Genomic DNA, 18096 nt, shown 5'->3' with positions numbered 1-18096 from the left:
ATACCCCTTATTACACAACAGTTGCATAAATAACTATTAGATTTTTACCTGAAATTTGATTAATCGGTGAATAGAGCGGCGGCTCTTCACCCCCGGCTTGCTGGTGCTCAAGCAGACGATGGCACGACTGTCTCATGAGCGCTCCCGGCACTGCAAACAAACAGACATAAGTACAATTTATACAGTGTTTTGATACACTAAGGTCACACTATAAGTTTCTGTAATGTGATTAATATAAACAACTAAAGTCACAATCACGCTTAAAAATTATATAAGGCAAAACTCTACCTATGCGTCTATTAGAAAGAGTTCTCATTTAGTTGTGTTCCGACCGCGCTTTGAATACAACGCCACGCAATGGCAAAGTGTTCAGTGAAAAACTGTGCAAACAACAGCTTGTCCAAACATAAAAAGGATGGAGTGTCGTATTTAGGTAAATGCACCTTTAAATTAACAAAACAAGATGTTCTTGCATCGTGTTCGCGTCCTTCTAGCGTGACGTAGTGTTACTACATCTAATGAACGTATACAATAGTCTTTAAAGATAATTGCCATGAAATATGATGTTCATTTGAATAAATGTGTAAATGTTACTTTTATTTGTTAATTTATACGTATTTACATAGCCGTTTGGAAATTTTTTGACGACCTTTTAATAGGCCAGTCCAGAAACTTTCAATATGACCAATGAACGGTATACCGTTCGGGATTAATGTAGTTTAAAGCCATCGGAAATATGTTATCAATGTTAATGAGTTAAAAATGAAACAAAAACGTATTTCTGAATGATTTTATAATATGTATTATATATAATAAAATGTAAAATTTTGCATCTTTTACAATTTTGCGTAACATTTGAACCATAGCGAACTAGTCAAATAAATTCAAATATACCGAATTATTTTGTTTCCTGGATGTCTCATCTTTTAATTTTAATAAATTGTCGATATAAAGTTTTAATTCCAAATTTAGATTCGAAATTTTTAATTATAAGGAGAAGCTACAACTAACTGCTAGTTAGCTAACAAGCTGTAACTCGATGAATGAGTTGTCCTTTTTTTAGTTTAACAGCAATGTTCATTTCATTAATATTGCTTACTGTAGTAAACTAAATTTAAAAAACTAAAAGTGATGAAAAAGTTAAAAGATGCGACATTGACCACTGTGAAGTTATGGCTTTAAAAATCTTTGATCACAAACATGCATTGCTTTGCCAATTATTGAACCTGCATTTTACTTGTAATTAATTCTACTTTACTAGCGTTTAACCGATGAATGAGTTTCTTGCGCCCATTCTTCTTTTTTTATGGAATAGGAGGACAAACGAGCGTACGGGTCACCTGTTGTTAAGTGATCACCGCCGCACACAATCTCTTGCAACACAAGAGGAATCACAGGAGCGTTGCCGGCCTTTAAGGAAGGTGTACGCGCTTATTTTGAAGGTACCTATGTCGTATCGTCCCGGAAACACCGCACAAGGAAGTTCATTCATTCTTCTCAGGTCTTTCTGAGGCAGTTTTTTTTTTGAATGGGTGGTCGTTGTTGACGTCCAATAAGTGATTTTGAATGAAAATATTTGAATTTGAATAAATACTACGATATAATTAGGTGCAGTTCTTTAATCGGTCGTATAAGTACATTGAAATTTCGAGAAACACATATCTAATTATTAGAATAAAATACTTCTCCACTTCTTTCTTTGTGCTCTCCAATGATGTTATAGGGCATTTAGTTTATATTATGTCTTACTAGCGGACCGGACAGACGCTGTTCTGTTAATAGAAAAAAATGATGATGGTATTCGGGATTAATGTAGTTTAAAGCCATCGGAAATGTGTTATCAATGTTAATGAGTTAAAAATGAAACAAAAACGTATTTCTGAATGATTTTATAATATGTAGTAATAAAATTATAAGGATTAATATCGTATTTGTGTAAACCGCTTTTACATTACCGCTTTATAATTGTCAATTTTTTAAAGTATTAAAGTGGGTATATATAGTATGTTATCCTTATGAAATAGATTCATGCCCTGGCCCAAACTTTTCAGTAGACTTATATAAGATACACAATTCCACCATGCATTATTTTGTTATATCTCTAAGGACTTAGACAGCGTTTTCGTCAAAAGCTTGGCATATACTTTTTTGCGACACCTCCAACAAATATCGTTGATATATACTAAGACGTATACAAAAACTTCACAAATTATATACTAAATCCTTCCTCGAGAACCACGCATGTTGAAATTAACATGAAAATCGGAGCAGTAGTTTATAAGTTTTTAACGAACAGACAGACCCGGCGGGTCACTTTGTTTTATAATATTATGTAGTGGTGCTCTAATACTTTTAATTAATATATGTATATTTATTAAAATTAGCGCAGAAAAGGATACTGAGAGACTGTCTTGTGCCGCTTCTTCTCGCTCAGAGCTTTCGAAGCTCTCATTTGTTTCCGAAGCGGTGGTAGTGTTAGAAGTGACATCAAAAATAATTCTATACTGAATCAATTCTGAGAAAATAAATGCTTTTTACGCCTTTTATGTCATCTAAACTCTCCATTATCTCTTTTTTTTTTAATTTAAGTAGGTGTAAATGAGCAAGAAGCTCAAGTGATGGGGAGTGGTGAGACCCATGGACATCCGGAATACCAGGTGTCAATAATACGTTGAATGCATTATGTAGTACACTTACCTTTAATCTAGTTATTGTCATTTGACTACGACCGATGGTAGTTTAATTGACGACATTGTGTCTGCGAAAGAGAACAATTTGTTAGTAAATAAATATAAATAAAATTTCACTCAGACATAGAATTAGATAGATAGATATGCTTCGCGGTACAAAATATGCAAAAATCGCTTGGTTGCTACATATTGTGAGACATATTTGTGTTATACTTGTGTCTAGTGTGTGTAATAGTAGGTCATTCTCACCCGAGGATTATTGACACAATCGCGGATGGCAATGTTCTACTTATCTCACATGGTGCGTATAGTATTCTTTTTTACCACCTGGATGAAAAGCTAGCTTTTAGTCGCTGGTACGACGGACAAAAGTCGTCTTGCCGGGAGGAAATCAGCCCCATTTGTCGCCGGTCTAAATGGCAGCTTTTCATCGAGGTAGGAAAAAAGTTTTTTTGCCCGGTGCTTCCCGGGTTATAAAAAGAATAGGGAAATCCCAGGCCCAGGGGAGTAAGAGGTGACTAAGGGCATTTACCTTTACATTGTACAGGATGCGAGCTACGTCATGGGACCACAACGGCGCCTGCTAATTTAAGTTTCAAAACAATATCGCTAACTCGGGGCAAGGTGCGGTCAACAAGTTTTCATTGGATAGTTCAAAATCTTATCAAAGTTAGCAATGTCAGTGACAACTCATTAGTGATGGGTTATAGTCATTTATCGATATAGCCGTTTATGAAAATATTATACTAATCGATTCGACTCAATTATTTTACTATCGGTTAATAATAGGACCTATGAAATTGTCGTTTTGTATGAAAAAATTTCAACGAATTTTTTTTTCATGTACTTTTTATTTATATTAATCGAAGTAACCACCCATGCAATCAATGCATCTTTGCCAACGCAATGGCAGTTTATTGATGCCCTTCTTAAAGAAATCACCTGGACGGGAGGCAACAAATTCTTCAAAGGCATTTTTCCCGCCAAGAAGTTATCCAAATTCTGGAAAAAGTAGTAGTCTGTAGGTGCAAGGTGTGGTGAGTAGGGCGGATAACGGAGAGTTTCCAGTTCTTGCAACTTGGAGACCGTCTGCTGTGCAGTATGAGGTCGCACGTTGTCGTGCAGGAGCAGCGGAGACGAGGGATTGACCAATGCTGGTTGGAGATGTGCTAGCTTCCCCATCATTGAGTTCAGTTCTTCACAGTACATCTGCAGTAATGCTGATCCTGTTTGATAAGAAGCTTCGATGAAACACACCGGCGCTAGACCACCAAACAGTGACCATCACTTTTCTAGGGGTACGTTTTCGTTTAAGGCATTGTATAAGGGCTGAATCAGGATCCAACCAACTTGCTGAGCGCTTGCGGTTATCAAACAGAATCCATTTTTCATCGCAGGTAACAATGTCGTTCAAAATTCCATCATTTGTGTGTCTGTTGAGCAGTGCATAGCACGCCTCGACGCGTACGTCGCGCTGGCGATCATTGAGTTCGTGGAGCATCCATTTGTCAAGCTTTTTTACCTTGCCAATTTGACGCAAATGGACCAATTTTTTTTTGACGCTAGTCAAAAGTAGTCAAAAATAAAATTGGTCCATTTGCGTCACGGTACTCTGGAACCATAAGGCGTAGAGACTTGAAATTTGGTTGGAATATTCCTTTCGCCGAGTAGAGGACAGCTAAGAACTGATGATTTTACGAAAATCCAAGAGTTTTTTTTATTATGAATACAACAACTTCTTTCAGGTCAACTAGTATATTATAAACAAAGTAATAAACTTTTATTAATATTTATCGCGTTATCTTTTTAAGTTTATGTATACGAAGTCAAATATTTATAAATAATTATATTTATTAACCTTTTATGTTATAATATAAGATAACATAGTTTGGAACAAAAATAGTTAAATAAGAATAGAATAACTTTTTGAATAATTGACAAAATATTTTTTTCAATGGGTGTTTATTTTTCAAGTGGTGATACCATAATTTATTCAAATATTGAAATTAATATTTTTTTCTAAAAAAATATTTGATGTGCTAACACTGTGTTAAGCGGTAGGTAGTGTTATGCATCAGCGCGTGAGTAGATTTGAGAAATCACAACTGTTGTGTTGTATTCCTTTTTCGTGTTACACTTATGGTCAGTCAAAAATATTGCGTCAGGTCAATAAAAAGTTATAATTTTGAATGAAATCTCTTGACAATATATTATACCTACGCCAAAAGTACTAACGTTCCAAATTCAATTAATTTTACACCCTAGGGAGTTATTAATAATTGGATACTATTGAACAGGAGTGTTAAAATTATTTGCTTATGAAGTTCCGTTTAAAATAGGTCGAGCCGTTTCAGCGATAACCAGAACTAAAAGACAGACAGAAACATTAAAAACCGATTTTCTATTATAAGCAATGCGAAAACATCCAATTTTATTTGAGTAAAAAGCTTTTTTTATATTACAACCAAACACTTCAATTTCATTTTCAAATATATCTAAAGCCTAACGCGTGATTACCAAAACTAGCCAGAAAATATTTTGTTTGTAATTAAAACACAAATATTCCTATAAAAACAGTGTTTTTGTCATGTAATCAAAATAGGCTTGGTCATTTGAAGAGGATTTCAGTAATAAACATATACCTACCGTACATAATTTAATGATAAAGATATAAATCGGGTCTATCTGGCGTAATATGATATTTAAAAAAAAATGTTTTCAATAATTATATGCAATTAATAAACACAAGAACGAAATTCCGGAGTCTATACTCAACATATTCCACATATAATATGCTCCAAATTCCCATGTTTGCACTCTCTATTACATTAATTGAATACTACAGATATTAACAATGTACTTCATAATATTGTATCAAACATCAGCGTCAATATTTACCTTTTAAACACAATAGAGTGATTAATATCAGCATGTATCAAAATTTGTGAAATCATTATGGAGATTGTTGGTTGTGTATTGTGAAATTTAATACAATATCCTCGGGCGTACATTGCTGCGCTTCATGTCTACATTTAACATTTATCATAAATTTATTCGCTAGCGGTAATGATTTTGCTCTTCCTTTATTTATATTAAAAAGCTGAAAGCTGAGATTTTAATTAACTAAGCTTATTATGCCGTAAAATGAGGGCTTACTTTCTGGGTAGAAAAAACGTATTCTCAAATTTGTTCGCAACTCCTACTAATAACTCGATCGGAACGCTGCCCATAAACTCACTGGCAACACCACGGGAATCACAGAAGCTTTCCTGGTCTTTTACATAGGTGTACGCACCTTTTTTGATGTACCGACGTCCTATCATCCTTTAATTACTGCGCAAAGTAAAGTTTTCTGTATTTTAAATTGAAAAAAGTTCACTGTAACCCATTTTTGCGGCCTATTCTCGATAACACACGTTTCTTCCGGCACTGGTCGACGATTTTCCGATTGCATGATCCAAGTATACGGCATCACCACTACTGTCATCTGCATAACAGTACGTGTTGAACCCATCAAACATATCATTGACATACGAAAGGAATAATGTAGGACATAGGACACAGCCTTGGGGAACACCAGCATTCTTGGGCTTCGACTTCGAGTAACAGTTGACAACGACCTGTCGGTAGGCTGCTTTAAGTGAGGTTACTGGTGGTCTACTTAGAAAAATTTATAAAAGTCATTATTTATTTTTAATAGTTCGTTTTGAGGTAAATAATAAACCTACCCCGCCTTGGAAACAATGGGCGCTCTGAGAGAGAAAAAACGGCGCAAGAAACTCTTTCAGTTTTCTATGTTACACTGTTTTAATAATGTTTTAATTAAGACAAACATAACATAGTCATCGTTTAGATAGTTTACAATAGAGCTAACTGCAGAGCTACTTTTCAATATTTTTTATATTAAATGAAGGGACAATGTATAGCCTTAAAACATTTTTTTATATTTTCGAATTCTAATAATTATTAATCAGCAATTGGTAATGTTTCGTGTTAGATATTATTACAATTATGTATAAATAAATTTTTAGCGAAATGGTGCTATTTTTTTAACTGAGTTTTCATAGTTATCACGTCAGAGTAGGAATTACTTACGTATTATTGTCTATACTAAGAATGAACAGACATTTTTAATATAAATTTTTCTCTATGAAAATCTCCGATAAACTGTCGCAAAGCCCGTAGGATATTAGTTTTAGAGAAGTGCCTTGTGACAGACAATTAAAATACTTCGCTATATCCAGACTAACTGCCAAGCATTTTCCTATTATATAAAAATATTTTAATTTAAATTTGATAGCGAATTGTTAACCGTTGTAGTACGGAGACATAAAAATGCACGGTGCCGCCCAGTTTAGTCTGATGTTATTTTTAATATCTACAGTTTTCGAATTTCCCAGTGTGGCAGCATAATATGCTCGTCTGTTATAGTAACGAACATAATATGATCTATAGTATGGATGGATGTAATGGATTATAAGTAAATGGAATTTAATCGACCAGTGATAATTACCTACAAGTAAGTACCTACAGTACAAGTAAGTACCTACAGTACAAGTAAGTACCTACAGTACAAGTATTACCACAGTATTAATTTTAAAGTTAATCCTTAATACATTGTTATCATTTAAGCAATCAATTATTATGAAGTATAATAAGCGAAAATAAAGTATTCATTTAGTATCGAAAAATTATCAGAATTCTAGGTCACAAGTAGTTCGTTTTTTAATCAATTTACTAATTATATTTTTTTAATATTAAAATTATATCATTATTATAATTATTATATAAATACTTTCAATTCCTAATAAACATATCGTTACCAAAAGTAGAAAGAAAAAAAATTAATTCTTTTATTTAATTTTGTTAATCATTAAATGAAAATCCTTGCTTATTATATTATAACGATGAGCCTATATACTTACTGGTAGAATGCTTCATACTCATAATATGTAAAATACCAACACAAAAAAAAAACTACATAATCATTTTAATGGAACTTCGAGATAAACTCACAAATTACATGATGGAGGCGTGCAGCAACACATTTCACAAGAACACTGAACGAAAGAAACTTCAAAGGAGATATTACAGAAAAATGTAAAGATAATTTTAACAACACAAAAGATTCATTTCATTAAAAACATCAGCATCCTACTAAGGGTTGTTTTTTCTCGGTAGGAGGATAGTGACTGTACGTTAATGAGAAAGCGGTGGCCCGCGCTTGCGTACTAGAAATACCGCTCTATAGGTACAGTATTAACTTCGTAACTGCTTTTAGTTGCAGGAAAATGAGATAAAAGATAGTCTAAGAGTACTTTGATGATACCCTGATGCTGTAGCGATGCAAATTGGCTGGGTATGTTCCACGTAAGCGATAGTTAAGCTTGCTAATTGAATGGAAAACCGTTCATTCAATTATGAGACTGATCCAAGCTATATTGACATTATCGTTTCAGCATCATGAATAATTAGATTCTAAATAGAAACATGTCGAGCGGGAAATAGCTAATAAAATCAATTTGTGTTGTTCTACACGTCTCGGCAGGCTAATGGATTCTATTTTAATATGACCGTACAAGATTCCTAAGAGATCTTTTATTTATAACATATGTAAGTTTGTAGAATTGTTCGTTATAAAGTTCGTATCGTATATTTTTGCTCTTTAAAACTGTAATTTATTGAAGAACGAAGTGTTGATTGAGCTTTACCAAATCTCCATGGGCTTTTCCTGTACACTCAATCGTTTTTTCAATTAAATATAATACTAGCTGACCCAGCAAACGTTGTATTGCCGTATTAAGTAATAAAAAAATTCAATAATTAAAATTTTTACTGAATATGCATAAAAAATTTGGTAAACATCAGTAAAGCCGTTTCGGAGGAGTAAGGTGACATTGTGACACGAGAATTTTATATTATATAAGATACTACACTACTCTGTAAATCTGAAGCTTCTATCCATCTGTACTTTTTTGTGAAATCTCTGTTGGTATATCTGTTTGTATGTTCTTCAAAAACGATCGAACGGTCTTGATCAATATTAGTGACCACGTGTTTGCCTAAGGGGTAGGCGGGTGGATGACTTAGATATGCTCACGACTTTCCGCATGAAATTTGTACTGCGCAACCTTGGGAACTCATAAAATTAGGATAAAGTGCAACCTCTATTATTTCCTTTACCCGTAATAAAGTAAAATATCATGATTGGCTGTATATTTATTTATTAGTGAAAGCATATGAAACAAGCTCATATACTAATATTTAATTTATAAGTTATCAATAGTAAACATAAGAATAAATTCAACCATCTCAGAAGGTGTACTGCGACTGTGCTTAAAAATGCGTTTATCGAGAATTTGCTGAAATGTCATTTTTACACGCTTTTTATTAGCTTCACCTTTATGTACATCTGTTTGTAACCGACTCATTTGGGCGCGATTTTGACCCATTTTAAGCTGCCAGATTTCGTTCAAACTTTGTAGATTTATCGAGGACCGATGACAATACATTAATTTTTATAAAATTATTCCATTTTTGAATTTGCAAATAAGATATTTGTTAATTAATTTAATTTAAGGTGTTAATATAATAATAAACGTGTTTTGTCATCCACTACGCGTTTCATTAACTTCACATGGTGACAGCGGTGTGATTTTAAATATAATAATTACAATGACGTTCTTATGTATAGAACGTCAATGTATAATTATACTCTAGTAAGTAATTTGGTGAAAAGTGGAAATTTAGGGTAACGGTGGATTGGATAGTTATAAAAATATTCAATTATTATCATAGAGCACCAAAACCGCCGCCAGAGTTTAGCGTGGATGGCAGCCCCGTCAGCCGGGCTGACGCATTTAAAAAGTGGAAATTTTCTATTTTTCAGTTCGGTTTTATATAAAAAGCGTGTTTTTAGATTTCTTTAATTACTATTTATTTATCAGTTGTCGTATGGTATCAATATTAATTAGTTTAAAAATAAACTGAACTCACAAAAACTTTTTATATACCTACTTAAAGTTTAATTTTTGAGGTGAAATCTTCTTTATCCGCGTTGAGCACTTTTTGGTAGGGGAAAATCTTATGGGTCGCGTCAATGACATGCTCATGATTGGCGCACGCGATAATTTAAGAATTAAAAAGATAACAATTTACATATTATGTAGTTAGACAGTTTTTGGATGGGTGAAATCTCGTAAGTTCGCTTCACCGAAATGCTTATAGCAGTATATCTGTAGCTATACAGCTGGCGTATTGTGCAACATTAACGCTGTGTATATCTTATAAGTGAAATTGAATGGATTTAGTGTAAAGTTCAATGTTTACAGTAGTGCATTGTTGAAATAGTGTTTTTGTTTGATTAATATATTATTAAAAGTAAGTTTTAAAAATAAATAAATAATTTAATTGTTTTAAAACAGAGAATTCAAATTTTATTACTAAAAGTTCTAAGTTTTCATTTCTATCAGCAGCCTCTACAACTGCCACTTTTTTTTTGTTTCAATATCTGATACAAAAGCGTAGCACATATACGACGCAAACCTTCGTTCTCAAACTCAAATTCACTAACATTTAAAAAAATTATCAAGAATCAGACTACAATTATTAAAAAGTAAATTATTACATCACTGACTAACTAATTGTTACCCGACGCGCGCAACCGCAGAAGAAATAATTGCAAAAATAGCGCTTAAACTACGAAAAGCTTACCTTGTTTAATTGATAAAAGGTAAAAATAGTGGAGTTTATTTTCTTGCCAGTTCTGTGGCTTTCCAGTCTATTATAAGTATAATTATAAGTCTAGGTGGGTAAACGTAACAAGTGGCGTCCCGGAAGTTTAACTTCTGATAATTGTTGATGTTTTAAATTATATTAGCAAGTATTTTTGCTTTTTAACTTCATTATTTCTTCTTTGTTTTGCTGACTGTATAAGTTTATGCTTAACCAACGACCATTGTTAAATATAAGATAATTAAACACGCAAATATATCAGTCTCAGTAAGTCTTATATCTTTGTGCCGAGACACTTGGCCTGTGGTGCCAGAGGAAACTGGAAACCCAAGCGCTGGCAGCTATTTCGGACAACGGCCTAGCTATCTAACGCGGTAATCCTGCCAGTATTCTTTGTTCACTTCCCCGTAATGATAGTTTTAGTTTTATGTAATTATAGTATTGTAAATAAAGTTATCAGATTTGTTGTTTGAATAAAAATACAATTTTTAAATAGATTACAAAAACAAGAAAACTTAACACGTTTGTATGACTATTGCTATATCTGTGAGTTAGATTTTAAGCCCGAGAAATGCTCAAGTGACGGCTTAACACGCCGTAATCCGATCACAAGCTCATATTCGCTGAAGAACAAACCTTACGGCACTGCGTTACGGCTTAACGATTCATCGTGAGAGGCAATCACATTGAAAATATTGTTGTTAGATAAACAAGAGACTAGGTTTTATACTAATATGAAATATTAATGACAGTTGTAACACAATTAAATTATCTCCGGACCTGAAGTCGATAACATCACATCGTCTCTTTTTTAACGACCATTTTCAATAACGTTTCTCTAGTTACGGAAACCGTGCTGTCACCGTTTAATGACAAGATCTAATCTATCCATAGTTATGTCCAATATAGTTTTACGGCCGTTTTAAATAACCTATCTATCCTTAGTTTAAATTACTAAAGGTAGACAAATCTATTCGTGTCAATTCTTACATTTCAATAACCTATCCACATAAAGCATTGGACTAAAACTATATTGGACATAACTATGGATAGATAAGATCTTGTCATTAAACGGTGACAGCAATGTATCCGTAACTAGAGATACGTTATTGAAAACGGCCGATAGTCCAATGCTTTATGTTGATAGGCTATTGAAATATAAGTAAGCGTAAAAGGATAGATTTGTCTACCTCTAGTAAGTTAAACTATGGATAGATAGGTTATTGAAAACGGCCGTAAAACTATAAGTAGTATCAGCGCTCTCAGACAATAAGCCTAAATGCCTCGCCTAGTATCGGAATACTGGGTATTGTAATGTCGAGTAATTAATGTCGATTGCGCGGTGCAGTGGAAGCCAAAAGCCAAATTGGCCTCGATGAAACTGGGGTCATTAATAGAGCACGGTAATATTTCAAGCCAGCCCACATTCAAGCGCTTTATAAGACGTAGATCATCTCACTTACTATGGAGTATTGCTTTCATATCTGCACCCCATTATCAGCTCAACCTTTTGACCGCATGCAATGCAGAGCTGCTGGAATTGTCAGTGATCCGGTACTTTCCCCGACAGGACCTTCAAGAAAGGAGCATACTCCCGCCTTAATACTGCCCGCTGTTATTCCTCCCGTGAGCCTCTTGCCCATTTGTCTCCTATCATAAAAAAAAACTCTGTACACGGCTCCATTATTTGCGTTATTACGTTGAGAAGGCGATTTATTGTATTTATTGCTTTCTTCCACGTACCACAAAGCTGTGGAATGAGCTTCCTTGTGCGGTGTTTGCGGGACGATACGACATGGGTACCTTCAAAAAAAGCGCGTACACCTTCCTTAAAGGTCGGCAACGCTCCTGTGATTCTTCTGGTGTTGCAAGAGATTGTGGGCGGCGGCGATCACTTAACAACAGGTGACCCATACGCTCGTTTGTCCTCCTATTCCATAAAAAAAAGATTTATAGCATTATTGCATAGATAAAGCATGAGTACCTACAAAAAAGTGCAAAAACACACACTTAATAATTTTGTTACGTTTCCGCGCCACCTTAGAGCGTTGTAAGACAGAAAAAGTGGCGGTGATCACTTAATATGAACCTAGTTTAAGAACCCACTTACGCCATTTTGTCCTCCTTTTCTACTTAAAAAAGCTATGACAAAAATCATGAACATAAATCATTAACTGCAACAAACTCAGTTCTTGCATCACATTAACCTACATATCAATATGGTGAATTTCACGGCTTGAAAACTTGTGTATTAAAAGAAGTTATATACCTACCCATTTCAATTTAATTATCTTTTGCAAAATTTCAATCGAATTGTACTTGTTATGGAAACACGAAGTGACCACAGAATTGAACCTTGCTTTTTTATTCTGTTAAACCAGCCCTGTGTGTGAACAAACAAAACCAATAAATATTCAAACGAGTCAAACTGTTTTTGAGTTGCGACACTAAAATTTAAAAAATGAATTAAAAGCTGTTCGGTGCTAGCGAATAGCATTGAATTTTTGGTTCTTCGGATTATGTAACTGAGTTCCATTGGTTTGCAAGTAATAGCTAACCAAATGTTATTTACTTGACATAATAAAAAATAACTCTGACTTTATGGACTCATTATCTAAAATTACTTTTAGCTTATACAATTTATACGTCTAGATAGAGCCTCTTGCTGCCTGACAACCGATGAAAACTGGCCAGCTTTATTACTTTAGTGTGTGTGGTAAGCTGCGTCTTACACTCCCGATTTGAATGTCACTTTGTGTTAGTGTGCGTGGATTGCTCTAAATAGAGGTCAACAGCCAACCTCAATTTTTTTTTCGACGTTTTCACGTGGTTCAATCAAATTATAGGCAAAAAAAATCCTAGAATGTTCTAACGGAAACGGCAAGTAGTGTTATTAGCATTATCTGTTTCAATAATGATTAGCTATGATTAGTGTGGTGGTTATTTCATAAATGAATGTATTATGTAAACCCAAGCTCTGGAAGCTATTACTGTCCACGGATCAGCCTAGCTATCGAACGTGGAAGTTTTCGGGGAAGTGTACAAATTCTTGGTACGCTTCCCCGTAGTTAGTTTTGATTTAATGTAATCATAATAGTTATAAGATTTGTTTTGTATGTAATTTTATATATAAAATTCTCGTGTTACAATGTTAGTTACCTTACTCCTCCGAAACGGCTTTACTGATTTTTTCCAAATTTTATATGCATATTGGCTATATCGGCTAGTATCTATTTTTAATCCCCCTAAATGTTAAGGGTAGAGCACCCCAAAATTTAGTTTTTTGGACGTTTTTTTTTGTTTTTATTTTTTTATGATACAACATTAAAAAATACATACAACCCTAAATATTCAATCATAGGATCAACCGCTATTTTCGTATCGCGATTTTTATATTACTCTGTTCCATCCATAATACCGCTATAGGCAAGATGGCAATGGATCAATACTTATGATAATTGTAGTACGATAAATTTGGTAGGTCTGAGAATCGGTTGCATCTACTTTTTACACCCCAAAAATTTTTTTATTACTTTATATGGCAATACAACGTTTGCTGGGTCAGCTAGTATAAGTATATAAGTATATTGCGCTTAAACTGTACATACACAAAAAATATATATTATTTTGTTAGTATGATTGGTTTGCAAATAAATCAGTAAGTATTCTGAGTGTGAGAGACAATTTGAGAACACATAACAGAATAGATACTTTTGCAAAGAGATATTCACGTGTGTGGTAAAGCTTCAATCAACAAATTATACGTGATGCAAAATCGGTACCTTTTTCTTTAAAAAAAAACCTCCTTAGGTTATCAGATCCCTTGTATTGTAACTCTTTTTTTGTATGGAAGAAGATGGAAGGTTTTAGTATATAATTTGTTAAGTTTTTGTAAAGGTCTACAGAAAAGTCCGCGATTGCATATGTCTATCTCTTAAGAATAACATTCTCTATCCATATAAAAATTGGCATTTACAAATCGGTAATGTAGAAGCTGTTTGCACAAATAGGATATTAATACTTATCACTTTGTATTGACCAAACAGCGTCTGTCAGGTCAGTTAGTTTTATATAATACATTGCCATATATTGTACCATCTTTTTGTTTTATGTGACTTGCAATAAGACGATTTTGATTTTTTTTGATTTGATTCAAACAATCGAAACTCGAAGTATATTCCAGCAGTACGCAATTTCCAAAAGCAGATTTCCGTGTCTATCAAGATTTTCTTATATACGGAGCGGGTCGCCTGATGTTAAGTGATCACCGCTACACTTCTCTTGCTACACGAGAGGAATCACAGAAGCGTTGCCGGCCTTTTAGTAGTATACGAGCTTTTTTTTACCCACGTCCTAGTACCCATGTCTTATCCAGAAACACCGCACAAGGAAGCTCATTTCACAGCTTTGTTGTACGTGGAAGAAAGTTCTTTGAAATCACCCTTTAGAGTGTGGACGCTCGCCAGAATCAAATTGGCATAAAGTAACATTACTTTTATTACTTTTTCAAACAGATAACTATCCATTTTACACTTATGCTCGCCTCATACTAAATAAAGAAACTAAAAGCGAGTTTCACATATCTGAGCAAACAAGCTCAGTCTCATTAAATAACCACAAAATAAAGGGCTCGCTCCGCCTTTTCACTTCAATAGATCTCTGAATGAATAAAACTTCTTATTATAAAAGGGCAACTGTTGATTTCTCGACGACTCTTCTGAAAAGTGTCGGCAATCTTAACAACGTTCTTCGATTCTTAAGTGCTACTACGAAGCCTACTCGGGCTGAGGGTTTTAAATTGTTTTTCAAAGGTATTAAAGTAGGTAACACACTTCGTCGATATTGCCAAGACTAATCGCTAAGAATTTAAATTAAAAGAAGCCGTTCCTCGTCTTCACCTGTGTATTTTTCGTTAACAAGGCAATCCAATTCAATTTTAAATTTTTTTGGCCAGAAACATAATTCATTTCCCAAAATTAATGCTTTAATTAAACCTTTTGAAGGAGCTATCTGCTAGTAAAAGTTCCAACATTATTTAATTATCCAATACAAACAGACGTCTAAAAATCGGTTAGAAAAAAGTACTAGCAGTATTTTCGAACAGACATTTCAATATTCATGTTTGGTTTAATACTCGACTCCATGTTGTTTTATTTGTGTCTGTATCATATTTTCCGACTTATAGAAATGTTTGTATAGGTTTTTTTTTATTTTTTCTAGAAATACTCCGTCTGTCTGTCTATCTGTATTTTTATACACGCTAATCTCTGAAACTAATTAAAAGACATTCATTAAGCACACGAATGCGTACAGCGAAGCCTGGAGCAATAAGAATTAATGTTGTATTTGATCAAAATCGGAGCCCGATGAAAAAAAAATTTTTTTTGCATGCTTTAAAATACAAATATTTTTATTTTATTTTGTCTCAAAAGAAAACGTATTATACAGAAAGCCATGTACAAGTTACTACAAAGTTACATGCTGATAATACCTACTACACAACATTATACATCACAATTAGGTACATACATTATAAAGAAGTTTACATAGGTACTTAAGTTTGGTAAATGAATCTAGACTAGTCGTTGTTACTGCTAGTACTTCTTAAATAAACAGATAGTAGGTTTATGTAAAACAGACATAAAAGCTTGTGCCTTTTTCTACAAAATAGCTATTTTGCTGGAGATTAGGTATGTAGTTTACATTATGACAACAATCTACTAGTATATGGCTGAGCTCTAACTCCTAAGTTTCCCTGTGTCTAGGATTGTAGTACTCTCCGTGTATCGGTCGGTTATTGGATAGTTCAAGAATGTGTAGGTTTGACTATTATAACTCACAATATGAGTAGTAGTTTAAAAATTTAGAGACGTAAAAACAAATAAATAAAATAATATAGTATTCCATAACATAGTTTAGGCGCTACGAGCCATGCCAGACTATGCACCACAAATTTGGTATCAGTTACACAAAATGTAAATATTCAAAAATTTTGTAATGAATATAATATGTACCATTTAAAATTGAATAAATAATACAAAACTTGCGGATAGTAGTAAAATGTAAAAAAAGTAACTCAACTCTTCTCGTTGACTTCCTATTTCTAAGGAGGCCATTACATTCTACGCATAAACGACCAACAAAATGACTTAAATTACTTGGTAGTAAAAAAATCCTGATGAATAGTAAATCATATATAATTATTTTAATAATATTTATTGAGTATGTATATTGTATGACAAATATATCTATACAACTTCAAACGATAATAGCAACGACAGCCTAGAAGGCGTCGTTGAGAGTATCAGTAAAAAAAAAGTGAAGTTTGCTTATTTGTCAAATTCGAATATTCGTATTTGACATTTTCAACTAAAAGTATGGTTAAAACCGATAATATCTAAAAATGCTTCGTTCTTTCAATCATCGTTTCCACATTGAATACGATGTAACTAAAAGTAGGATTCGACACGACTAGTGCCACGATATATCGAATATCGATTTTACGAGTAGGCCCCCAGCACTGAAGAATTGCTACGCGCGTAGAGCTACGTCGCTCGTCGGTCCGACGTACGTCTGCCCGCATTATGGCGATAAATTAGTGCGTTCAGTGCGATTCTGATAGAGCGACCGACCTTTTGCGCGTGTGTAATATCGTAATCAAGAACCGTAAACAAAGAAGTTTGTGGTAATTACAACTTTACACCAGTATCTAAATAATTTCCTATTGACATTATACTAGGTATCTATATATAGATAATTATTTTATTACTCATATTATAATATGAGTAATGAATATAATATTTTTTATTTTATCTAGACATAATCATTCGGCAAATACTTTAATGATGCAAATGTACGTAGGTAGTTAAGTACAGTAGTTGAGTTTTCTCAAGCGTACATTTTCATTGTTACAAAAATAAAACAGAAATAACAAAAGTTTCTAATGAACTCGTCTAATTAAAAATAATTCTTTGAAATTTTCATTCCGTTGCAGCTAGAAATATTGTGTACGTGTATTTATAAGATAGATTTTTCTTCATTTCCGTTTACATAATAATGTCGAGGTAGCCAAGATATCACAATACGATTGCAGCTTAGCACATTTAATATTACGTATATAGTAACATATTACACCGAGAAATTTCAAAAGCGAAAACCTACTTTGTTTAACTTTGAAACTGCGACACCTAAATGCACGGTGTTAATGTGGGCTTGTTTATTTTGAAAGCTAAAATATTATTTCTATGCAGCCTGTAAGAGGGAGACGTATTTATGTCTTAAATTTATATGGGCTAAGTATTTGATTTTTTAATAGTATAATTACTATTTTATTAAAAGGACAATATATATTACGAATTACTTGCGTAATACCTCATGTTATGCTCTATACTTGCTTTTCATAAAATGTTGATTGATTTTCACAGAAAAAGATGGAGGGGTCATACCCATGAAAAACTAACCGTTCTAACAAATATTGATTTAATTAATTTAAATTACACAATAGACAATATCTGAATCTAAGTGTACCTAAAATAATATTGCTCATAATATCATCTTTTGTGGATATTGAAAATTTTGTTCACCACCTGTTGTACTTTCCCGCATTCGTAATATAAAACTAGAATTTCCAAATATCAATACATTTATTGTACATAAAAAATCTTTTAATAAT

The 18096-nt window shown here is 33.4% G+C and overlaps 1 protein-coding gene across 4 annotated transcripts in view; it reads right to left on the bottom strand.

The window, feature by feature from the left end:
* The window catches only part of LOC126978338 (glucose transporter type 1), a 60601-nt gene that overhangs the window by 24554 nt on the left and 17951 nt on the right, over positions 1-18096 (bottom strand). For all 4 annotated transcript variants that reach the window (XM_050827078.1, XM_050827080.1, XM_050827079.1 and 1 more), the window contains exons 2-3: positions 2698-2758; positions 49-150 (exon numbers count right to left, since the gene is read on the bottom strand). In XM_050827078.1, the coding sequence (XP_050683035.1) occupies positions 49-136 (88 nt within the window). In that variant the 5' untranslated portion in view covers positions 137-150; positions 2698-2758. The remainder of the gene's footprint in view (positions 1-48; positions 151-2697; positions 2759-18096) is intronic.

Source organism: Leptidea sinapis, chromosome Z, assembly GCF_905404315.1.
Source record: "Leptidea sinapis chromosome Z, ilLepSina1.1, whole genome shotgun sequence".
In the NCBI taxonomy this organism is placed as follows: domain Eukaryota; kingdom Metazoa; phylum Arthropoda; class Insecta; order Lepidoptera; family Pieridae; genus Leptidea; species Leptidea sinapis.
The sequence above is the reverse complement of the archived record's forward strand: the minus strand, read 5'-3'. Positions and strand labels throughout refer to the sequence as shown.